At 34.8% G+C, this 25,402-nt stretch overlaps 2 protein-coding genes and 3 pseudogenes across 4 annotated transcripts; 4 read left to right on the top strand and 1 right to left on the bottom strand.

Annotated features, from left to right (window-relative positions):
- The first annotated feature begins 4,812 nt into the window (after positions 1-4,812).
- On the top strand, positions 4,813-6,495 carry LOC120189021 (annotated as a pseudogene).
- A 2,946-nt stretch (positions 6,496-9,441) lies between these two features.
- Positions 9,442-11,152, top strand: LOC120189022 (annotated as a pseudogene).
- A 2,138-nt stretch (positions 11,153-13,290) lies between these two features.
- LOC120189023 lies at positions 13,291-15,758 on the top strand (annotated as a pseudogene).
- Positions 15,759-16,375: 617 nt separating this feature from the next.
- On the bottom strand, positions 16,376-21,260 carry LOC120189060. Of its 2 annotated transcripts, XM_039192393.1 has the most exons (6): positions 21,127-21,260; positions 20,250-20,521; positions 19,473-20,124; positions 19,125-19,324; positions 18,331-18,575; positions 16,376-18,175 (listed from the first exon to the last, which is right to left on the bottom strand). In XM_039192393.1, the coding sequence occupies exons 2-6, from the start codon at positions 20,519-20,521 to the stop codon at positions 16,464-16,466; spliced, it is 3,081 nt and encodes a 1,026-aa protein (XP_039048324.1). In that variant the 5' UTR covers positions 21,127-21,260; the 3' UTR covers positions 16,376-16,463. The 2 variants fall into 2 exon arrangements, with proteins under 2 accessions (XP_039048324.1, XP_039048325.1); XM_039192394.1 differs by lacking the exon at positions 21,127-21,260 and having other exon boundaries at positions 20,276-20,513.
- Positions 21,261-21,444: 184 nt separating this feature from the next.
- Positions 21,445-25,106, top strand: LOC120188627 (probable mitochondrial import inner membrane translocase subunit TIM21). 2 transcript variants are annotated; one of them, XM_039192027.1, is made up of 8 exons: positions 21,445-21,793; positions 22,225-22,290; positions 22,428-22,446; positions 22,925-23,088; positions 23,625-23,803; positions 23,892-23,940; positions 24,360-24,479; positions 24,632-25,106. In XM_039192027.1, the coding sequence occupies exons 1-8, from the start codon at positions 21,680-21,682 to the stop codon at positions 24,815-24,817; spliced, it is 897 nt and encodes a 298-aa protein (XP_039047958.1). In that variant the 5' UTR covers positions 21,445-21,679; the 3' UTR covers positions 24,818-25,106. The 2 variants fall into 2 exon arrangements, with proteins under 2 accessions (XP_039047958.1, XP_039047959.1); XM_039192028.1 differs by having other exon boundaries at positions 21,446-21,793; positions 22,928-23,088.
- Positions 25,107-25,402: the final 296 nt, after the last annotated feature.

Genomic DNA, 25,402 nt, shown 5'->3' on the forward strand with positions numbered 1-25,402 from the left:
AATGCCTATTTTATTTTAACCGGTTACATTATTATTATACCTTTAAATAAACCGATCGCCAATTTAACATAATAGCTAGCGCCTATTTTATTTTACCGTTTACTTTATTATTATACTTGTAATCAAACCGATAGCTAGTTTAACGTAATATGTTGCTCCTATTTTATTTTAACTGGTTAACTTGTTAACATTTTACCGTTTACATTATCATTATATCTTTAAACAAACCGGTAGCTAATTTAACGTTATAGGTAGCGCCTATTTTATTTTATCGTTTATATTATTATTATATCTTTAAATAAACCGATAGCTAGTTTAACGTAATATATTACACTTATTTTATTTTACCGTTTATATTATTATTATACCTTTAAACTAACCCGTAGCTAGTTTAACATAATAGGTTGTCCTTATTTTATTTTAACCGGCTAAGTTGTAAAAAAATACCTTTAAATAAACCGATAGCTAGTTTAACGTAATAAGTTGCGCCTATTTTATTTTAACCGGTTAAGTTGTAATTATTATTATACTATCGATATTTTTATAACGATATTTTAATGAAAATTTACAAATAAGTAACTTTCGATCTTAACTTGAACAGTTTTTTCAAATAATCAAATATCGATTTTTTAATTTCCATCAACTTTATCAAATGTTAAACTATCGAACAATAATAATTATCACTTTTGTATAATATAAAAATTGCAGTCCACATTATATCAATAATAATTTTGTATATCAAAATCTCTATTATCATTATATTTTAGGGTAAACTTCATGTTTAATACATTAATTATCACTTTTGTTCCATTTTGGTAATCTAACTATTGCTTTTTTTTAATCATACATAACATTATGTTTTGGTTTCATTTTGATCATCCGACGTTACAAAATTAATAGAATTAGTGACATTACATTTTTTAATTTTTTTTTCCAATTATGATGTGGTATTACCTTATGGTGACACATCAGCATCATCATTAATTTGTTAACAGTAAATGACCTAAATGAAACAAAAACATAATAATGGATATGACCTTGTGATGACCCGGATCACACACCTAGTTGTGGTGGGTGAGTCTAACCGCGGTGATTTTCTATATACAAAAGGACTTGAACTCGAAACATGTTTAAGTGATATCAAATTGCTTACCATTTGAAGCAACCCTGTTAATATCATCATTAATTCTTTAAAAGAATAATATTTTTCTATTATTGTGACCACTTCAAATTAATATAATATTTTATTTCAAATCAAATTGAACAAACTTGGTTATAATTTAATAACCCGTTAAAATTAAAAATTGATATATTAAGTCAACAAATAATCTGGTGAGGGAACCCTTTTAAAAAGGTAAGGTAGGCAGCCAACCAAATGCACTTCTGCACAATTCCAATTTGAGTTCACATTATAGACATCAAAATTGCAGTCCGCTATTTGATTCCCTTCACATCATCTTTGATTACAAATCATTCTCTTCATTGACTTTCTTTTTCCCATTTGTATTGTCAAAATAGTGTTGTAATTTAGTGGGACATCAATTTATTCTAAGAAGTGGATAAAATTTAAATAATAAAATTCAAGACATTTTTAACTATTTTCATCTTAAAAGCATTTTTCTTACCGAATAAAATCTCACATTTCAAATGATATCAACTCAATTAAGGATACTTGTCAGTTTCTCAACCCCACTTGTGGAATTAAGAAACTCCACAGCAATGTAGATATGGATGGTAATAGGTCGAATTTTTTATAAATTAAAATTTAATGGAAAGCAGTCTTGCAGAGAGTTCTATGCTTAGTTGATTTAGCGGGGTGTACCAAATCTAGATAGCTGTCTATGTGTGTTATGTCGGGAAGAACTGGAGACTTCTGATCATGTATGTATTTTGCCAGTGTAAGATCACCTGGAAAGTATGGCAAAAATGGTGTTCCATGTGGAATGTGACCTTTGTTTGTCCTGGTACTGTTTGATATCTGCTCATAGCATGGGATAACCAACCGATTAGAAAAGCTTTTAAACCCACATGGAACTTGCCCTGTTCGGTATAATTTGGAGTATTTGGTTATATAGGAATGATTTTCTGTTCAATAATAAAAACTGCAGTGAAGTACATCTTTTTGATATGGTGATCCTTAGGATTGGATTTTGGTGCAATAGTAAGTGGCCCGAATTGTATCCTTCTATCTCTGATTTCACTAGATGCCTTTGCTTTCCTGTTTAATAATCATGCTTGTCTGGATGTATGGTGTATTGTGCTGAATTTCTGTTGTAGTCTCGATTCTGGTGTTGCGTGGATGTTTGCAGGAATATATTGTCTGATGTCGTTGGGGAGTTGATATCGATTGTCCACATTTCAGTGGAGAGTACTCGGGAAAGCGTTTTGAAGTAGGGCTATCCATGCTTCTGTTGTGTTGTTCTGTGGTTGTTATTCAATCGTAGATGATGAGGAGATTGCTCGACAGTCTCATTGTGGTATTTACTGTTTTCTGCGGATTGACAAGTTTTCCCATCATTAGATTGTGGAAACAAGCTGTTGCTTGGTCTTGGCTGCTCCATGAATTGTTGGTTCTAGTTTATGTTGATAGTTTTGTTGTTATGGTGCTCTGGTTGATGTGGGTTTGGCGTTGTGGGGGGCTTACGGATGTAAGCTAAGGTCCCTAGTTATGTTTCAGAGTCTGCTTGTGCTGCTATGTGTTGCTTTTTAGGGGTCACTGTGCTCTATGTGCTTTTTCGATATTTCCTGTTTTGTTGTATAAGCATGGTGTAGGTAAGAAGTTTGGGCTGCAGGGGGCTATCTCGTGTGTGGGAAGGGAGAGTGTATTGGCTCCGATGACATTCACAGACCCTTAGTCGTTCCTCTGACTTTTGCTGCATATCTGGTTCTGGTTTTTGTCCATTTATTGGCTGGGGTGCAGCGTTCCTGCTCTTCCTCGATGAAACTGATTTTGTGTTGGCTGCATGTGTGTGCCGTTTGCTTGGGATGTAGAGATGCTCAGTTATAGTGATTACTTGTTGGTTGTGAGCATGTACTGATGCACAACTGGAGCTTAGTGATTGTTCTGTGTGGAACTTGTACGTTTGTTGGTGTTTGTATGCTCAGCAATGTGTTTCTTTCAGTTTATTTGTTTGTACTAAAACGTTGTCGTGCCTGTATTCGGTTGACGATCTCATCTTTTTCCTCCATTTAGATTTAGTATGTTTTTTTAACGAGGCTTGTGATATTGTTTTGTTTTGTATTCCTTTATCTTCTTGAATACAAAATTACCCTTTCAAAAAAAAGATTTAATTTTTTAAAAAATTATTAAATTGAATTCGATTTAAAAATTAAATTAAAAACCGATTTAATCTAATACAATTTAAATATAATTTTGTTTTTCACAATTTTTTGTCAAAATATAAAAATAATAAATAAAAATATTAATTTATTAACTTAATAACATTTAATTTAATGTCATAATTTTAATATCTTATATGCTGTTTTTACATATATGTTTATCAAACTTAATTAACCATATATATATAGATAAAAGAGTATTTTTTTATAATTATTTTAGATCTAAGGAGCCTTAAATTTTAGCTCAATTTAAAACACAAGTTTCATAAAAAAAAATTAGCTGATCTTATTCTCATATGTAATGGGGTAAGGGGGAGATAGGGTAGTAGGTTGCCCCCAATGCCAGGTTAAGAACAACTTCCGTGAAAGACCTCCGTTATGAATTGCCCTCAGTGGGACTCGATCTAACAACCACAAGGTTAAGATCCTTGTGTTCTACCAACTGAGCTAGACGGACAATTCATAATTTAATAGTTGTACATAAAATAATTCATGGTCGAGTGACATGTTCAACCTAGTTGATCCAATTCGAGTTTGTTAAAAAAATTGCAGATTAAACTAAACTAACCCAAATATAAATTAAATAATATTTTTACTTTAAATTTAAACATGAAGTATTAGTTTTGAAATATATGTTTTCAATATTTTATACATACATGATCAATGAAATATGCAATCAAATTAGACGGAACCAAATTCGGACATAAACTTTATATATTAAAAAAAATTAGCTGACCCTTATTCCCATATGTAATGGGATAAGGGGGAGGTAGGATAGTAGGCTGCCCCAACACCAGATTGAGAGCAGCTTTCGTAGGAAACCTCCAAATTATGAAATACCCTCCGTGGGACTCGATCCCACGACCCCAATGTTAAGAGTCTTGTGCTCTACCAATAAACTTTATATATATTAAAACCAACCCAAATGGTGTAATAAACAATTTACCCAAGATGATATTATCAAAAGCCCAAGAAAAAGAGTGAAGAACCGGAGCCCAACAAAACACAAGTTAGTTCCAAATTTGTTGGGGAAGAGGCCCGTTGTTCGGTGTATCATTCGACATCTAATCTTGCTTAGTTCAAGGACATATGATAGATATTTGATGATGATGTGTTTATTTCATGTCTTGTTTTATTCGTTGTTTCTGAATGATATCAATGTCATGTTTTTTGCAGTCCATAATGTTGCTTAGTTTCTGTTTTGCTTCTATTTTGACATCTTTCAGTTCCAGTGAGCTTGTGCATACACTCATCTTCTTTAGGGAATTTGTCTAGTTTTCTTCTTATTGGCAGAACCGTGCCTAAACATTTGCATATTTTGGGGGATGGACCGGCAATTTTTCCCTGCTATCAAGTTCTACAAATGATGTTCAGGGGAATAAACCCCGCAAATGCTCTCAAGTGGAAATGGGGTGGTGAATTCTCTTTGTCGACAAGCTTACTAGGTGATTTGCCTCCTGAGATTGTCTGACTATGGAAGAGTTCCGCCGAGTCCAGGTAGTGACAGCCAGCCCTTCGGGGCTTCTGAATGGGAAACCAATTGCTGATTTGAACTTGTTCTTCGAACGGCTTTATAGCTTCTGCTGTGAGAAAGGGCTTTGGTGCATTATTATTAAATGGATAGTTGAGCTTCTGAGCCCTTCGGGTCATGTTTGCAGGTAGAAGAGTGTTCTTTTGATTTTCGTTAGACCGGTTTATTGCTATCTGTATCATGTCCCGTTAAATGAAATCATGTGTTTGATTGTTCCCTTTCCATTTTGAAGTTTTAGTGCCTTTGATTCCCAAAACCACGGCAATGGCAACTACGGCTCTCCATACAAAACACCTCGTGCTTTGAGGAGTTCACAAGGGAAAATGGAGAAATCATTCTTGAGGTATGGTCATCACAATGGTTAATTCGATTTATATTCTTCCTCTATCCCAGTGCTGCACATATCATCTTGCTATTTGCCTGGTGAAAATAGTTTCGGAAATCTGAAATCTCCAAGAACTCATATAAGTAGCATTCTCTGTGATAAAAGCTGACAACAAATTTCGAGTTTCGTTTAAAATTCCATCTGATGAAACATATTATGCTGTTGCTTTTTACACCATATAATTTATCTACAACCTGCAATTGTTTCTTCCAACTCTAATAATTCCGTTTCCGTTTTTAAAGTCATGTTTGTGATTAATCTTGGTTACAGTGCTTCGTCTACCCTTTTATTGTGCCGAATATCCTTTTCTACTCTTTTTTTCCTCTAAGCATAATTCCATCTTAAATATTTTTACTCCGATCGCAGTTTCCGATTTAGCTATCCTTCATGGGAAGCAGATGCTCAGGGTAAGCAGTTCCTGTCGAATATTAGAACTTTCCGGGAGCAAAAGTTGCAAATACAGGGAACTAGACATGCATATTCTCCGGATAGATTGTTGCAAGCAAGTCCTCCGAGAACATATGGAGATAGAAACGGATTTTTATCGAGGGAAATGCAACATGATATTCTGGACACTGGCCGCAATTTCGGTTCTTTATGGATAATTGATGCTGAACAAAAGAATCACCCGTATATTCTTGTTTGGTATTATACTACCTCTCGAAATCGCTATGCAAACGGTTACAAAAGAGGAGGCACTGCTGCAACGGAGCCATCTGAACTGGGTGATCAACGGTATGGAGATTATTGGGTGCCAACCAACATGACACATAATGAAGCAAGAGATGAAGACTACTGGCAACCCCATTACGATGATCGGTCACGATTGCAGTCACATCTCGAACTCTCAACATCGGCTTCTTTCTTCCACGGGATTGTTCTCAAGCATCATGATTCAAACAAACTACCATACGATGCAAGGAGCCATTAGTGGGCTAGAATTATTTCACATAGTATACATCCGGAAACAAGCTTTCTCGAGCCTCCTGATTTCAACCCTAATTCTTCAGACCGTCGGTATGATAACATATCCAAGAGAAGTGTAGAAGAGGAAGATCAATCACTCGATTTGAGGGCTTCTCGGAGGATATCCCGGACAACGTACATGGATGATCTCGAAGCCGGAGGGGATATAAGTCTCCATTTCGACTATATATATAGCAGACCTCCTGAAACTCCCATCATAACTTCGATCAATCGAAAGGAATGGCATGCAAATGGGTTTCCATTGTTGGACTAAGATTTAGTTATATGAGGTTTAGTTATATGAAGTTCAGTACTCTTTTGCTGTAAATAGATTCATCATGAGGATAGATTCTAGATTGTCTCAACTCAGATTTTAGAAGGTTAACATTCTCCAAACAGCCATTGTTAGCATTGTGACAATGCATAAACAAACAATTACAAGCACATTTTTCATGATCTAAGTTGTTCTTAGCATATAGCTGCTCACAATTTAGGTGCAAACGGGGGTTGAGGGGACGGTTGTCTCTTAAAAAATTTAATTTCTTATATAAGATAAATATTATCTGTTAATAATATATTTTTACTATTAAAATTTTATAAATTCATCTCATCTAACATAAAATATTGCGTCGTCTATTTCTATAACAAATGTTTATACATTCTCCTAGGGTATGTAGGTCGCTTTCATTGACATCGAATATTTTTAAGTAGAGTCGGAGATTCAAATATAATCAAAACTCTTATTATGGGCTAATCATGATTAATTTCTATCAATAATAACAAATTCACCTTAAAAAATATTATCTAGGTGACTAGTGTGAAAACGATTATACTAAAAATCACCCCAAGGTAGATTCACATGAAAGAGTGGGGGTTACAATGGTCCATTTTAAAACCCACTTTCCTTAGACATAACTACCAAGACAAATAATTTTAATAGGACAATAATTATCAACAACTATACCCGACAATAGCTATTAAATAGACATAAAAGAGAACACCAAAATTTAACGATGTTAGACCAAAATTATGCCCAAGTCCTCGAACACTACTAAAATAATATTTCACTAATAGAGGAAATATTACAAAGAGAGAGAAAGAGTACAAATAACCCTTAATATAAAAGAAGATTTATATTTGTGGGATACTAAACTAAAGAGGAAGAATGATATATTTATAACAAAAGAATTTTTTATTTTCTTTATATAAAATCAATGTGGAATTCAAAATTTGTAAAAAAAAATAAAAAAAAATCAACAACATTTCCTTAGGAAATGAAAATCATTTGTTTTCTGACGTGTTTCAACATTAAGTGTCGATCATAATCTTGTTCAATCAATGTCAGTCATAATCATGCTCAACTATCAAGTGTCAATCATAATAAAGGGTTATAAATATAATATTTAGGGAAAATTAACCCAATGCCATTTAACTTTAGGGTTTATATCTATTTTACTATTAAAATTTTAAATTAATTTAATTTTAGCATTATAAAATGGAATAAAATTTTCTGTTTGCTGAGAAAAAAAAAACTCTAATTTCATTTTCAACTAAAGTATTGAACTCTGTTTTGAAAATCGGACCGGATTGACCGGTTCAACCGGGAATCGTTGCTTAGTTCGGTTCAATTTAAACCGGTTGAACCGCTATTAGTGAACCGGCCAGAACCGCTGAACCGTTCGAACCGGACCAGCTGAAAACCGAAAAAAATCGGGAAAAACCGAGATTTTTGTTTTTTTTAAAAAAAAAATTAAACCAAACAACGTTGTTTGTTAAACGAGCCAAGTCGAACTCGAGTATTGCTGAGCTCGACTCGAACTTGAAAACTTTAAAAGTAAGCTCAACTCAACTCAACTCAAACTCACAAACTAAAAATTATCAAGTTCAACTCAAACTCGAAATATAATATTGAAACTTGAACTCAAAAAGGCTTGAACTCAAAAAAAAAATTAGAAGTTCTATTGAAGCCTAAAATTCGAGTTTGATTGAAGTGAAAGAATAGTTCACTCAATGCTCACCAAAAGATTCCATGATTTTGAATGCCAAATTACCTTTATTATTTATAGAAGTTAGTTTGGATGCTATTCTATGTTTCTTAGCAATGTGAGATTGTTTTGTTCTCATATTTTTACTCTTTAGACTTTTGGGATGCTCTTCTATGTTTTTTTAACCATGTGAGATTGTTTTTAAAAAAAAATTAAACCAAACAATATCATTTTGTTATGATTTTTTAACCCCAAATTTATTTTTTAATTATAGTTATATAATTATATTTATTATTTAATATGTTTTACCTTAAATATTATGTTGTAATTAATTTGAATCATTTTGTTTCACTTGATTTTATGGTTTTTAACTTATATATGTTATGACTTGCTTTGAATATGACTTGTGATATAAAAAATTATTTTTTATTAAATATTTTTAGTATTTTTTATTTAATTTTTAAATAATTATGACGTCGTCCGGTTCTTTCGATCGGTCGAACCGATTCGACCGATTAAACCAGTGAACCGATAGCATGACCGGTTCGCTAACTGATCTGATTCTGAAAACCATGGTATTAAACCATTAAACCATTAACAGTCATATGATGTGATAGTTTGACAATAATATGCACTAATATGGAAGCTAAAGAATGATTTTTTTATTTCATCTCATTATCTTCATCAGAGTTAGGATTTTTCATCCATTTTAATCACTACCATAAATCTTCATATTTAAGGGATTTAGAATGTTTGTTCGATAATCAAACAATAATAAATATTCTTTTGAGAAGATAAAAAATAAATCTCGAAATTAGTTTTATTAGAGGACTGTCGAAGGAGATTTGAGCGTTAGAACGATCAATTTTTAGATGAATTTTCATTGATTTTAAATGAATTTTGTGAAAAACAAAATCCGATGAGAAGAAAGAAGAGTGAAATATAAATATTTTAATATTAATTTTGTCGTAAATAATGATAATGACAGGTCACAATTGAATGAAAACTATGATAAAAAAATTTGATAATTTTGTAAGAACTAAATTAATACACAAGTTAAAATTCAGTGTCTGCAAACTAGAATTCACGTGAATTACAAAATCAGATTCCGTCTTTCTTTTTGAGCTTGGTAAGACTCCTGACGAAAGAATAGTGTTCTCAAAATTACCATAAATATTTATATCCGACTATGATGGCTCTCTATTCCAGATCTTCATCATCATATCTTTTGTATATATATGTTAAGCATTATAAATATATCTCACTTTGTTTGAATCTTCACTTCATACCATAAATATTCAAAGAGAAAAAGACTAAATAATGAATCGTCTTGTTTCAAGCTGGTAGAATGGTGGTGCTTTGCCCCAGTCTTATATCTGCCCACCGGAAACCAGACCCGGCAAGCACCCGATTCCTAGTGATGTCACCACTCCGGTCATCAACCTCGGGGAAGCTTCGATTAATCGTGATAATACGGTTCTAAATGTTCTCAAAGCTAGTCAAGAGTTCGGATTTTTTCAGGTTCATGCGACGAACCAAACATTCCTTTAGCGCAATATTCACAAGTTTTACTTTGTTTTTTGTTCTTTCAAATAGGTTGTTAACCATGGAGTTTCCGAGGAACTATTGAACGACACCATGAAAGTCGTGACGGAGTTCTTTGAGATGCCGATGGAAGAAAAGGCAAGCCTCTATTCCCAGGATCCGAATGAAGTGTGCAAGCTTTACACAAGCAACACAAACTACGATACTGAAAATTTTCACTTCTGGCGTGACGCTTTGAAACACCCTTGCCATCCATTAGAGGCCTGCATTCAACTTTGGCCTCAAAAGATGACTCGGTACAGGTAAAATTATAAGCTCACATTGTTAGAAAATAGTAATAACCTCGTAAAATAAAAACGTTACTATTGACTAGTAAGCAATAATAAAATAATATAAGAAATATAATTATTTATTATGCCGTGGTAGATGTCAATGTCTTAGAAAAATTTTTACACAAATTAATATAATTTTAAAAGCCGACGTTGCCTTCGAAGATTAATATACTTCTAAAAACCTGATTATGTTGCTCTCTTCGACCAGAACTACTATGAGAAGAAAAAAAACTACCTACTTCAATGATAACTACCTACTTCAATCACTGCTTGAATATAGATAACCGACTCCTATTTACTTTAGTCCCTCTATTTGCATTACTCACACAACTATGGCTTGCACCATTTGTTTTTTCATCGTAAATCGTTTAAACCCTTTGTTGGAAGAGATGTTATAGGGAGATTTTCAGTTGAAACAAAGAAAGTGGGGTTGCAAATTTTGGGGTTGATATGTGAAGGCTTAGGGCTTGAATCCGGATACTTGGAGGAGCATCTAAGTGAAGCTTCGTTATTCGTGGCTAACCATTACCCCACCATGTCCGGATCCAAGCTTGACCTTGGGATTGCCTAAGCACTGCGACCCTAACCTCATAACCATCCTACTCCAAGGATCTGCTGATGGACTCCAAGTCTTCAAAGACGGGCAATGGCTCGGTGTTGGGCTTCTGCCTAATGCTCTCGTGGTTAACATAGGCCACCAGCTACAGGTACATACATAATAATAATCATATCATATATACTTATTACTCTAACATCCATGGCATCATTGGCATGGCATATATATTTTGATGTTATTGTTGATTCGGGTTTACAGATTGTGAGCAACAACAAGCTGAAGAGCGCGGAGCATCGCGTCACCAACTCGAAGGTTGCTCGAAACACTGTCGGACTGTTCATCAGTTCTCGCGACGATTGCATTATACAGCCTGCGAAATCTCTGACCAGTGAAGCCGAGCCTCCGTTATACAAACCTTTTCGATACAAAGACTTTCTGAGTTATTATATCTCCATGATGGGAGACACTGAATCAGCTCTTCAGCCTTTTAAGTTGCCATCTAATCAATGTTAGCAACTGTACTGCTCCATGATAATATGGTCAGCATTGATTAGCAATAATAATAATAATAAATGAATAAAACTAATAAAATAAATTTACTATATTATGTAGTCATAGTCTCAAAAAAGTAATTTTGTTTCGACTGACAAATTAATATTCTCTTTTTTCTCGGAATGAAGAAAAATGGTTCATTTAATCAAAGTAAACATTATCACGAAAATAAATTTTAAAAATCTTTGCTCGAAAGTAAATTACTCATGGAGAGAGAAATATAAAAGATGAGAAGATAGATTCTAAAACCCGTTGCTCGAAAGCAAATTGCTTGTGAAAAGAGAAATGTAGAAGAGGAGAAGATGATTAGTATATGAGTGATTAATACAGAAGGAGATATTTCCTCCTCTTAAAATTTAAAATATGATATTTTACCAACAAAAAAAAAATAATGTAATCATAGTCCATCTAACTCAATAGATAGAATATAAAACTCTTAACCTTCTATCAAAAAAAACATTTTACCTTGTGGTCGTGTGTTTCATCTCGTATTACTCAATATAACTAAGGATAACAGTTATTAAAGTCTTTATTAAATTTATATCTCATCAATGCCGGATACAACTTTGTTATATTAGACTATGTTACCAACAATTAATATGAGCTTTGATGGTTGATATCATAAGAATATATACAGATTATTTAGGTAATTTATTCATCCATTGATCAAATAATTTTTAATGGTTGAGTTATAGATGACGCGATGAGAAAGATTAATGAAATAATTTCTCTTTTATCAATGTCTATATAGAAATTTTAGCAGAATCAAGGAGGGGATAAGCGTCATCATTTTCAAGTTAAATACTCAAGTAAGTGTTCAACTTTTTATGATTATCACACAATAGTTTAACCTTTTAAAATGGTCAAATAAGGGCCCAACATTTATAACATGATCGAATAAGGGCCTAACATTTTAAAACAGTTGAATAAAGGCATAACATTTGTAGATATGCTTAATTAAGGGTTACCATTTATGAATCTACTAAACTAATAATAAAGGAAGAAAGTTTGTTGTCGAAAAAGTTAATTCGACAATATTTTAGTATATTCTAAAACATTAGGTCCTTATCGAGCCTTCTTAAAATATTAGACACTTGATGTATAAAACAAATAATAATTTAATGACATTTTTCGTCTAAAACAACATATATTAACACGATGCTTAACAACGTTTACCTTTAAAATACCATAGCATTTCTAGATATGCTAAATTAAGGGCCTAACATTTTTGAATATGCTCATATAATTATAAAGAAAAAATATTATTGAAAAAGTTAGATCCTTATTTGAGTAGATTAAAAATTATTAGAACCATATCTGATCGTCTTAAAATATTAGACACTTATTTAAATAAATTTAAAAAATATTCGGCTACTATGCGAAGAAGCCTCAAAAGATTAAGCTCTTATTTATGCAGTACTCCTAATTTTATATGAATCACACCATTTTTTTTCAAATGTCAGTTATTAAATTTGGCGCAAAAAAAAAACGAACGGTTTAATGATATTTTCCCTCCGAAACAACATATATTAATATGGTAATTGACTGTATTTGTATTTAAAATACCGTTGCAGTTGTAATACCCAATTTGAATTAGTCGATCAATAGATCGAAAATTAGTGATTTTTTTTGGATAAGCAGAATTTTATATTTTTTTGGATTAGTGATTAATTCTAAAATTACCGTCATATTTTTAACATGAAACACAACGTTTTTCCTTTTTCTTTTTTATATACTTTGGTTGTTGAGGCTCAAATTCTTCAATATAATTTATTTATTTTTCAAAATTTTACATTTTATATGATAGATAAATATTGTTGTTCAGTGATTAAATTCGATGTTAATTTAAGGCATAATATTAAGGTTTTTTTGGTAATTATTCGAATTTGTGTAATTTTATAATTTAGAAATATAATGTTGCTAAACGAAAAAAAAAAAAAAAAACCTTAACGGATAATAATGTAATACCACCTTACCTTTTAAAGCCACCCTGCCTGAATCATCACCATTTCTCAATATATACCCACAGTTTTTCTCAATTTCCTCACTCAATTTCGATATACAACAGCCTCCTCCTTCACTTCTCCAAGTAATATCCCATGGAAACATTGTCTTCCAGCGAAACAAAGCCTCTGAGCGGCGGCCGTGGTGGCGTTGGCAATAACAAACCACTGGATCCTAATGCAAAGGAGTGGTCACCCAAGATCAACGGCGCTCGCGAGGAAGATCGGTGCTTGTTCATAACATTCTCCAATGGACACCCGATACCCGAGCACAAAATTATGAGATTCTTCAGACTGTAAGTGTATATTGCCACTGTTTATTTATTACATGTTTTTTTTCTTCTTCTTTATCATGTTTGAGGGATGTTTTTGTTGCAGGAAATACGGGGATTGTTTGGAGAGGGTGTACGTACATTGGCCTGCACCCCAGGATGTTGAACAGACGAAAATCTCAACGCCGCAGTTCGGGAAGGTTGTTTTTAAGAATAGTTTGATCCCATCGGTGCTGACACTGTGTGGGCAAAAGTCGACCAAGTTCATCGTCGATGGCAAGCCGCTCTGGTGCAAGAAGTTTGATATCAGCAAGAGTCAAGCTTCTAAGAAGAACTCGACTGATCCATGATGATTGGCTCCCATTAATGAAGATTTTATTTTTGTTGTCGTGTGTAGTATGTTTTTGTTGTTTGGTACCGACCATGTTTGGGAAAGAACAGTGGAATCCGATGAGTACACTTCAGGTTTAGGGTTTTTATTAATATTCTAAACGCAAAATAAGATTGACGGGGTTTTGCCCTTATATATGATATGTTCCTTCTAAAGTTAATCTAATAAGATGAATTGTAAATATAATATATTAATATTTGATTTTAATTAATAGATTAATAAATTAAGTACTATGATTATATCTAAAACCGGTATCATTTTGAAAAGTTTCATGGTGAAAATTATTTTACTTTATCTTATAGTATCAAACTTGGAAGGTTGTTTCGTGAATTTGAATATGGGGCAATGATAAAAGAATTATTTAATAGCACTTAAAACCACATACATTTGAAAATATTTTAGGACATATATTAACAATGTTTTGACAGACAATGCTTGTAAATGCAAGAGATATTTCGTTCATAATTTAAATTAAGATTTAGGTGGATTTTCCTATATAAATTATAAATTTAATAAAAATATAGGATTTTTTTTTTTTAGATTTTTATGAAACAGAACGATATTAATTAATTTTTGAATAAAATAATTTCCTGGTATAAATTGACCTCACAATCAACATTGTAGCTCTGCCATTGGTTACGATTTTGTATAACCTATTGAGAGGCTTATACCTGAAACGTCATTAACATATAATATATGAGAATAAACATTTTAAATAATTATGTTTTAGCTTGAATTTACCATATTTATCGGTATTTTAAGCCAAAAAGACCTGTAAAATTAATAATTGAAAAATAAAATTATCATTCTTGATGTTTTTATAAATAAAAATTATGCTATTCATCAAATAGGTAGAAGGGAATTGTGGTCGTTGTTTTTATTGGTTTATTGATTTAGTGCTAAAAATGTTAATTTTTCGGATAATGTGATTAAAAAAAGAATTTGTAAAATAATGTAATCGAATAATTATTTTCCGGAGAAGCGATGGGACCGGACCCTCTGCTCCGCTAGTAGACAACGGCTTAGCCAGGGCTTTCAAGGCGGGTCGCATTTTTCAGACCCTTCTTCCATTCCGGATCCACCGAGTCTTCGTCTCCCCTTTCCTCCGCTGCGTCCAGACAGCCTCCGAGGTCGTCGCCGCCCTTTGCGCCGTAGATGTCGACGCCAATGGCAAGTCATCTAAGGACGTCATGAAACTCGACCCATCAAAAGTCAAGGTTCAGATCAATATGCATTAAAAAGTAATTTCTTTCTTTTTCATTTTCTTTTAAAAAAAAAAACTTTTTATTTGTTGTATTTTACAGGTTTCTATTATGGATTATGTGAGATGTTAAATAAAGAAGCAATTAGGGATGATGTAGCGCCTAAAGATGGAAAGTTTCGTTTCGATGTTCCACAGCTTGAGTCTATGATACCAAGTGGCACATTGGATCCTAGTGTTGAACGAGTTTATAAAGAGGTAATATTATTCGAATCTGATTATCGATAACATACAATCACTTCTCTAACTCCTGTTAGTACTGTCCACTTTATGCTCCAAGCGATCGAGGAAGTGATAGTACATTACTGATTGATTTGTGTTATTCAATATCTAAATTATATAAGAATCTATCCGGACAAAATTTCAGTTGCCGCAATGGGAAGAGACAGTGACGGGTTCTAGAAGTAGATATGAACAAGTTATCAAGGCATTGGCTGATAAATACCCTCTGAAAACTTGCTATTAGTCACACATGGGAAGTAAGCTTCTAGCAAACAAGAATTATAGTGATTTCATCTTCTTCTGCTTGCATATTTACCCATTTGTTCTCTGTTTCATACATGCCAGGGGAAGGAGTTGGAGTTTCGGTTTCCGGGTTCTCAGAGAAAACGACCGTCGTCGACGACGTAGAATATTGTAGTTATTTGGAGTTAAGAAGATCGATGTCATCCAAAAACGGGTTGATCACCGCTGGAAACTTTGAGGTGCTTACAAAAAGTGGTCAGACTGGGATTACTTTTAACTGAATTGTGCTTCAATGGTAATGTTATGGATTCTTTGCCTTGAAATCATGAAAGAAGATGACTTAAGTTTCATCTCAAGCTTATTACATCTGAAATCTTGTATCAGTTCTTAAAGTAATTGTTTTGATAAAAAACCATCAGTTTTACTTCATGAGCCTGTGTTTGTTCTTACCACATTGACAAATTGGACAAAGTACAAAGGACATTAATGCCATTATTTCAAGGGGAATAATAAAAAGGAGACATTTAGGCAAGTTTTGTTCAAAACATATAAGAAATTTGAAATAAAATGGTCTCCACTTGATAAGTTTAATCAAATTAACCTCGACTTTGACGAGTTTGATCAAATTAGCTCTCAATTGTGATATATTACTATAAAAAAGTTAAACTTTAGAGCAAGAGTGACTCTCCCTCCATTGATGAAAACATTGACAAAAAGATATACTTCATCATCCATAACAAAAAAGTGTACCAAGAACAACAAGAAATTCAGTTTGATACTATAATTTAAAGCAACTAGCTAAATCACAAAATTAGAAGTAAATGTATTGAGCATGTACAAAGAAAGAAATAAGGAATTCATGAACGATGAAAATATATGCCTATTGTTTGCGAGGGCCAGCACTGATTTCAGAGCCAATGGCGGCCTCTTCTGGAACAATTTCCATATCGACAATACCATTCTGATCATCAGTCACCTGTTCACAAATTTCCATATCACCACATTTTCCATCTTCAACACTCTTTTGAAGTTCCGATTTAGTTGTAGAAGGTTCACTGTTGCTAAGAAGTACTTTCTCACCTGAATCATCTGTTTCTCGAGCTGCAACTTCAGTAGTTTGTTGGCTGTCACCGTTATGTGTCGATGTTGAATGATTTTGGGATGTTTCAGTGCATTCAGCCATACCGTCGTCCACTGCCTTTGGTTCGTAACCAAGACCATCAGCAGTTTCCAGATTAACATGATCACCATCTGATTGGAAACCAGCATCAATAGAATGAGTCTTATTTTTGTTCTCATTCTCACTTTCTGATGCCATTGATATATCCAGATTCGGAGCACCTGAAGGTTTCGCAATATCAAGCACTTGTGTCTCCACAGCAGAGCACAAGGATGGGGAGACTTTCCCAGGAGCAGGCATCGATGGCACTGAAGATTCATTACTCTTGCTACCGAAATCATCTTGATGAGTCGCTGTGCATGGCTTTGAAAGTTGTTCTGTTTGGGGAACCTCATCTGGTTGTGGATCCACAGCCATCGCACTTTCATGGCAATTTTTGTTAAAAGTTTCTTCACATCCAACTTTAGCACTTAAAGCATCATCATTGGAAGGTGAACTCATTCTAGGACCCTTGTTGTTAAAAGCTCCGTCTCTATGCTCCAGGAAGACATTACCAGCTACAATTTCCTCACTAAGTGATGGTAATTCAGGAGGATGAATAGTGGAGGGTGGGTCAACACCCATCTCAGAACCGGATATTCCTTCTTCAGCAGTCTCACCATTTATACCAACTACCTGATCAACTGATTCACTGCTGAAATCATTTGCAATCCCAGCAGGAGACTCAGAGGAATCAGCGGAACCATTTTCATGATTAGACAATATGTTCCCGTCTACACAAGGATCCTCATCAGCTAATCCTCTGTTTTCTTTAGCAGAAGCCACCGGCACACTTCCTTGCTCAATGCTATCCTTTGTTTGTTTCTGAACTTCAACAACTAGTGAATTTAGCTGTTTCTGCACATATATTGCTAAAGAAACGGCATGATCACGGATCAAAGAATCATGAGGAGGGCAATGTAGCATGTCCATTAAAGCTTTGTGGTACTGAAATACGCTGGCAGTAGGCAAAATAGATCCTTTTTCATGACAGACCTTTATGACCTTTAAGACGTGCTCACAAAGGTAGCCCATCTCTGCCCAAGAACAATCACAGACCCCAAACTGAGAGCCGGGGTTCCAAACAACATAAAAAGTGTCTCGATCAAGCTCATCAGTCACCTTTGCAGATCTTCCTTCGATGGCAACATCTGAATCAAGAATCTTCAACGCCTTCCGCCAAGATGTCAAACCACTTACCCACTCATCCTTCCAATATCGTGCAAAATCATCTTTCCCCGAATATTCATCCAGCCAAAAGTAGGAATGCACTTTTGTACCCAACTTATCAACCAGCCAATCAGCGCGCTGGTATGCAGCAGGATCCTTCTCATTCAACAACCGGAGCTTCAGTTGATTGTGGTAAAACTCCATTGCTGCACAAGTCTCCAGGCTTGCAAGTGGAAGAGATTTAAGTGAAGAGACCCAAGCCCCTGAAACAAGGAGAAAATTATCATTTCTTTTTCCACAAGTTAAAAGGGTTTCACAAAGGTGAAAGATGCCTTCATCTATTGGTGAAAGATTTAAATCAAGAATTTGGGAACAGGGATAAATTAGATGAGAAGAAATGGCCAAAGTAGCAACGAACTTATTCTAGGATACCAGACTGCTTTGAAGTAATCCAAAAAATGCGAGCAATCGACAAAATCTTCCATGAATTTCTCAAACAAATCCACATTTCCACATCCTCTGCAAATATCATCAATGATCAACCCAAGTCGTCTTGATATCTCAATACGCATCTCTGTCTCTGCACATCTCTTCAATAAGTTTTTATGCCATGCGTGGCGGACCCGCCAAAAGGATATCAATATGGAGCACTCAAAAACATCCCTGAATACAATGTAAAGAAATATTGTATGACACAGAGCACATTACATATATTGATAAAAGAGAGCAAATATGATTACCCTTCACCGAGCTTGAATGATGTAACCATTTCAAAATACCACCAAAGGAGCTCACTTAATCAAGCTACACTAGGGTCTTCCTAGTTTAAATCGAAAGAAAGTGAAAAATGCAATCCCTCAGTTTGTTCCATATTTATTAAAATTATATCAGCAGAGAAACCCCAACGCTAGAGAACACACAAGAGATAAAACCAAGCAAGGAGCTGATGCACAAAATGAACAATCTTGAAACAAAAGGCATCAGATGCCTTGCTTTAACAGAAACAAGGAAGTTGACATTCTAATGCTACTAACCAGTGGATCCTACATCTAATAACTAACAAAGGGAAATTGAAGAAATCATATGAGCTCATACTCCTCAGTCCTTACCGTACACAATACACGATAGAACAATATTCTTCCACCACCTATTTAAAGTGTATTAGTAAATAGTAGTGTAAAGTCAGCTCAGACAAAGGCCACACCACCATACCTAATTGTATGCACATCAATCGAAGGATCATCAACAATAAACCCAGCCAACTTCCAAGTAGGATCTTTTGTGCGAACCCTGTTGTATAGAGCCCTCATCCATCTATGAGCATCTACAGTAGCAAACCTTGGGGTTATTATCCAAGCTACAGGGATTGCTTTCTTGTCTGAATTGAAAACAATGAGACTGTGTATAGGATACTGAAAATAATTCATAAAGAGCATGGTTAGATTCAAAAACATTAGAAGAACTCATGGACTGGCAGTAACAGCTACAGTTACAAGAGTGAGACACATAACTTGAGAGGTAAGTGGTTGAGGGAAGGCAAAGAAAGGAAAAGAGACAAACCTGAAATTTATTTGTTCCAAACCTTGAATCAGAGGCAAGGAGGCTGTGATTTCCAAATCGAATCATTTGTTGCAACTGCCACTCAGTTTGAATGCCCAAGACAAAAGGGTCTGAATCAGTGAAATCCTCGTAAAAGAATACATAATTCTGGTGGCTTTCAACCCACATGCTTACACTGACAGCATCATCTGCATCCAACTCATATGTAGAACGTCTAATGCTCCTCTCCTGTCTTCTAACATACCTGTGGGTTAGAAGGTCATCTCGGTTGTATGGACCACCCTGTTTCTCTACAGATTCATTGTGCCGCTGCATTATGGTCTCCACAGAGACCCCAACATGCAATAAAGATAAAACACGGAGGCGCAGATCCTCTGAGATGTATGGTGCAAACATAGCACGTGTGCCAGCTGCCTTTTTGTCCTGTGGCCCATGGCATGGTAACCCTTTCTTATCCACATGCTTATCCTGGTTATATATTATCAATGCCACTGACGGTTCAGCAATTAAACGTTTTACAATAAAGTGACAGGTGCATCCTCTTTTCGTATTAGGTCGGCCAGCATTTGTCTTCTTAGGAATGTATGTATTCCGGCTGGGTCGTACAAGACCCCCTTTCCTATGGTCATCAGGGCCAAATGAACACCAATACCTACAAGTTCAACAGTGTAAATTTAAACACAAACAACTGTAGTGCAAGACCATTGAGCACAAGCTATCAAAAGATTTTTAAAAAAGATTGAAAACAAAACATGGAAGAAAAGAAGGAGAACCTACAGGATATATTCAAGAATGCCATCAACCTTTGGCTTGTAAGGTGCCTTTGCTGTTCTCCGCCTTCTTGCTTCAACATGAAATCTAGTTGGACAATCTTTGTTAGAGGATTCACCCCTAACAAAGTCATCCACTCTAGCGAAAGGGATCAAAGCAACTCTATCTATATTGTCACGCCAACCTTCCACCTTTGACCATACAAGATCATGTGCAGAGAACTCCAAGGTTGGTGGATTTTGTACGGGAAGAGACAGAATCTGATCCCATCTAGCCATCTACATAGAAGAATCAGTGATTACACTACCTGTCAGCAAAAGTAATGCAATATTTTAACCATGGGAAAATCCCATCAACAATAAACCCAAGTTACAACAACTCATTTACCTAAGTTCACGACAAGGCCATTCAAACCACATAGAAATTATCATCGAGACCTCAGTTTATTAATATAAGTTGTCATATTCTTGGCCAAAATGAAAGAAACAGAAACCTTGTGCAAGAATAATACTTAACTCAGGCGGCTTCAACCAAATTTCAGTGAACTTGGAGCATAATACAAAAAGAAAATTGCACAAAAACAAAACAAGTGGACGATAAGTATCCTCCGAGGTTCTCTATCAAAACAGAAAAACCATTCAATTAGCCTCTTCAAGAGCAAAAAGTTTTAAGTCTTTAATATCCCAAGACTAAAAAAAATTCCATTCCTTCATTCCACCTCAATCATTACTCCCAGTAAACCAATGAAACCTTAAAAGCTCCAGCTTTTTGCTCAACTAAAAGAAAAATTACATGGAAAAAATATATATATCTTTGAACACTATTAAGCTTATATAAGATATGACAGATAAATAAAGATATAAAAATTAAGCTAAATGGTTACCTGGTAAAGGCAGCTCAAACCAACTCCTTTATTTCTTCCCGGCCTTTCTTTACGCAGACAACACAGTGACACACGGAAGGAGAGTGAGAAAAAGAAAAACACCCATTGTGCGCCGTGATTAATATTTCATATTTATTTATCCAAAAATAATAATAATAATATTTCATATTTTGCAGTAGAGAAACCCTTGTTGTATCTCATAATTACTCTTTGACCCCTCTATGTTGGAAACGTTTGTCATTATGTCCTTGAGAATACTGGGCCTTGGGGGAGGTTTTATGTATTTGTAGGTGACTATTGGGCTCAGGTTATAGACCCAAGCACGAGCCTTGGGTGCAATTTCTCTTCAATAAAACCTCTATCGCCGGGGTTTCTCTCTTCCCCAATTGCATCCCATCTTTCTTCACTGGTTTATGTGTTTTGAATTGATTTAATTTTTTGGGTTTGGTGTTTTCCCTTGTTTTGATTTGTTGTTCGTTGGTAATCCAACAAGAAAGATTGTATTTTTTAGAGAGTTGTAGAAGAAAAGGTTTAAGTTTTGTATAGTTTGAAGATGCAGAACATTAGGAGGTCTGTAATATCTAGTAAGAGCATAGGGTGCGGTTTCTTTGGATCATTGGTGGAATCTAAGCTTTTTTTGAATGATTTTGCATCAGCTGCTAAAAGGGTATGTTGGTATCTCCCACCATTCCTTGCTTTCTATGGGTAGTTTTCATTTTAATCATTACCGTTCTTTCATGATTTCATTTGCTTTGTTTGATGTCTTCTTTTTGCTTGCATACAGAATATGTTGTTCTTTTTGTTTGTGTTATTAGCTGACAAAGTAGTTGTCAACGGTGAGTTTTTATGTCAAATGTATGGATACCGTAGCATAAATTATATACTAGTTAGTACTTATTACTAAAAGAAAAATGTCTATGGGCCAATCAATTTTATTGGAGCTTCTTCTGCTTTTATGAGTTATGCCTGAGCCTTTTTTTACTTGATCAATATGATTAAATTATAGTTTTTGTAATTCTTATAAGAGTGTTTCTTATATATATTCGATCTGTTATCAGTTGCTGAATCACTTTTCTGATGACATACTGATTACTGCAGTCTTTAGCGGATCAGAATTCTAGTTTTGCAAGACAGTATGGGACAGGTACCAATAATATGTCAAAGGTGAGGCTGTAGTTCTCTTTCTATTAACAAAATTTTTTTCTGTTCTCTAAGTGGCTGCAGAGTGCAGACTAAGTGCTTTTTTTCTCTCTACATAGCTGCAAAGTGCAAACTAAATGCTTTCTTCTTTCATTCTGCAGGGTGTAATTCAAGCTAATGGTTAGTTATTTCTCATCTAAGTTTATCTTTCAACATTTATGGTCAATTTATTAAGGTTTTAGTCAATCCGGAATCTCGATTAGATCGGGGGAGAATAGTTTTCTCCCTAGGTTTCACTCACATTTACTTTATAATGATTTTTTTTTTTGAAATCCTTTTGGATCCCCCCCACCTAAAAAAACTCACCAAAAAATATCCAAATCCCTTAAGGAGTGAAGGTTATGGCCTTATGGAATTCTTGTATCGTTGTTATTAAAATCTAACTTTACAGTTAATGTCATTGCCCATTTAGCAATCTATTATGGAGAAGTTCCATGTTTGCCTTCATTACTTCGTTGCATAGAATATTGCTTCATGCATAAGTGACCAACATTTTGAAGTGTATGACGGTTAATTTCAAGTTTGATTAGCATAAGGATAATTGTTATCTTCTTTTCTCCAATATTTTTTCATTAATTTATCTGACAATTTTGTCTAGCAGGCACTCCTCTTCCATTTAGAGGACAGTGTGTCAGAGATTGTATAGTTAGGTTGCAAGCTTCCGTCCCTCACATAGAAAATCATGGATTGAAGCCCATGTCTCCTTACTTTTCTAGATCCTTTGCATCAAGAACTTCAAAGCAATCGAAAGAAACATCTGAGGTTTGGATCTTAGCTTACATTTTTTTGGCCTTTTGTGTTCTCATCTCTGTTGACTTTAAATAATGGGCAAAAATACTTTTCATGTTGCTTGTTTAGTTTGTAATTCAAATGTGTGACCGAGTGCATGTTTTATCCACTTAAATGGTGAGGTAACCTATGCCTTAATGCTGGAAGGATGCTGAAAAGGAATCTCCCAAAAGCGTTGGGGACTTATCATCTTCTTTCTTTCCTAATTGAGCATGAAATTACTTAAATTATTTCATTTTACTTCAGTTGTTGCATAGCAATAAAGATGAAAGAAAACATAAGCACTACTGAAGTTCATTTCATACCAAGTAAATTCCGTCTATGCATGTGAGAGCTTAAGGGTAATTGTGTACATCAAGGGCAGGGACAATTTAAGGGTTTTCTGAGTTGTACTCAACAAATGCTATACTGGTTGACATATAATTGTATGTATTTTCTAGTCCTGTGGGATTTATAGTTACTTGAAACTTCACATCAGTCACACTGAGTTGTCTTTATCCTTTTGGCAGACTAGAAAGGAATTATCTAACGTTGAAGATCCGTTTGATGCTCCTACATACAATATCCCAGAAAAGCCTGTGACATTTACAGAGGGTGCTAGCTACAGTCTCATAATCCTTGTTGGGCTCGGGATTGCTGCTGCTGCAGGATATTCTGTCTTCAAAGAGTTGATATTTCAACCAAAAGAGTAAGCTTCAAATGCCTAGTTGGCGGTTGAGTTACTAAGCTTCTCCCTTTTGTTACTTGCATCATAATTCAAAACCATGGTTTTATAGGTATAAGGTATTCAACCAGGCTCTGGAAAGGATTCAGAACGAAAGCCAGGTTTGTAAAAATTGCTTACCTGTCTTTGAACTAACACTCTGAAACAGTGCATTGGAGTTTGTTAATCAGTTCTCAAAGGAAACTACGAATGTCAACAGTACAACATGTATTTTAAGTTATACCGTGGATCTTCAGGCGCAAGCCTGTCAATATACATCTGCAGCATGGGCGTCGAAATAATATCTTAGAACCCCTAATTTGCATTGAATAAGAACAACTGATAAATTATAACAATGAGCACTACCATCTATTTGCACTTACTGGTCAGATTTCAGATGCTTCCTGCGTATACTGGCTTGATAAATTACAAGAATGTATCTGTTTTTCTTGCATGTATATATGTGATTCTAAGCATTTTGAGGTACCAATTAAGGGTTGTCATTCTAATTCTATGCCACATTGTATTATGTTTCTGTCAGGTTAGGGTGAGGATTGGACAACCTATTACCGGCTATGGTCAAGAAACTAGAAATCGTGCTGCTCGCCAACGTATTCCAAACAGGATATACACGGACGAAAACGGCATAGAGCATGTAGAGGTGACACTCTAGTCTTTACAAGATTGTTAGGAAAAAAAATTTATTCTTGAGATGTTTGTAATCCAACTTTGTATTAACACAGTTTTTTAGTGTGTCCTATATCTCTCATATGCAATTTATTGTGGTGATTGCTTCTTAACCATTTCAAACAGGTTAATTTCTATATTCGAGGGCCCCATGGAGCCGGGAAAGTTTTTGCCGAAATGTTCAAGGACAAAACGGACAATAAATGGAAGTATACCTACTTGATCGTTCAGATCAATTCACCTTCCCGGGCAGAATTAATGCTGGAGTCGTATTTACCAGCAGCGGAGATAAGGCCCTCCACAGCCAATTAACGATGGGGTTAACATATTTTTGCTGCGAATTAAAATGTTTCTGGATGATGATGAGCGTTGTTTCCAGTGTGCCTAATCTGATCATAGTCACCGGTTGAATTCTAGCTCCCCTCTAGAGTAAAATGTTTGAGATTTTACAGATTAGATTGAGAATTGTTCATTCATTAACTTATGCCCCTTGGTACTGGCGGAAGCATGGATTGAAATCTTAATCCTACCAGAATATGCTCGAAAAGATTACACAGGTTGCAGTTAATAATATTCCAGCATTGCAGTTTTATTTTTTTCAGTTCCTCGCCATGTTTAATGTGCCTTGAATGTTATCGGATCTATACATCATGCTCTTACCGGATTCATGGCTCGTAATCTGTTTTATTGGAATTTATATTTGAATTGGAACGATCAATGTTGAAGACGGTAGAGATTTTTTATACAAAAGACATTCGAGACATAACAATTGCAACTTCTTGATGCTCAAGCTCCTATTGTGTGGCCTTAAAAGGGTAAATGATCTTAACCCAAGCTAAAAATCACTCATCCAACAAGGTTCATACAGGAACAACCCATTCTCGTAAATGATTTTGA

Source organism: Hibiscus syriacus, unplaced genomic scaffold (assembly GCF_006381635.1).
Source record: "Hibiscus syriacus cultivar Baekdansim isolate YM2019G1 unplaced genomic scaffold, ASM638163v2 tig00116951_pilon, whole genome shotgun sequence".
NCBI lineage: Eukaryota > Viridiplantae > Streptophyta > Magnoliopsida > Malvales > Malvaceae > Hibiscus > Hibiscus syriacus.

Bases quoted from the DNA above. Each gene is read 5' to 3' on its own strand.
- LOC120189060 (XM_039192393.1), bottom strand. From the start codon at position 20,521: ATGGCTAGATGGGATCAGATTCTGTCTCTTCCCGTACAAAATCCACCA. The intron at 18,576-19,124 runs GTATGGTGGTGT...CATTGTATTCAG, and splicing joins ATTGATGTGCATACAATTAG to GGATGTTTTTGAGTGCTCCA. The intron at 18,176-18,330 runs GTTCGTTGCTAC...TCCTTGTTTCAG, and splicing joins AGTCTGGTATCCTAGAATAA to GGGCTTGGGTCTCTTCACTT.
- LOC120188627 (XM_039192027.1), top strand. From the start codon at position 21,680: ATGCAGAACATTAGGAGGTCTGTAATATCTAGTAAGAGCATAGGGTGC. The intron at 21,794-22,224 runs GTATGTTGGTAT...TGATTACTGCAG, and splicing joins TTGCATCAGCTGCTAAAAGG to TCTTTAGCGGATCAGAATTC. The intron at 23,804-23,891 runs GTAAGCTTCAAA...ATGGTTTTATAG, and splicing joins TTGATATTTCAACCAAAAGA to GTATAAGGTATTCAACCAGG.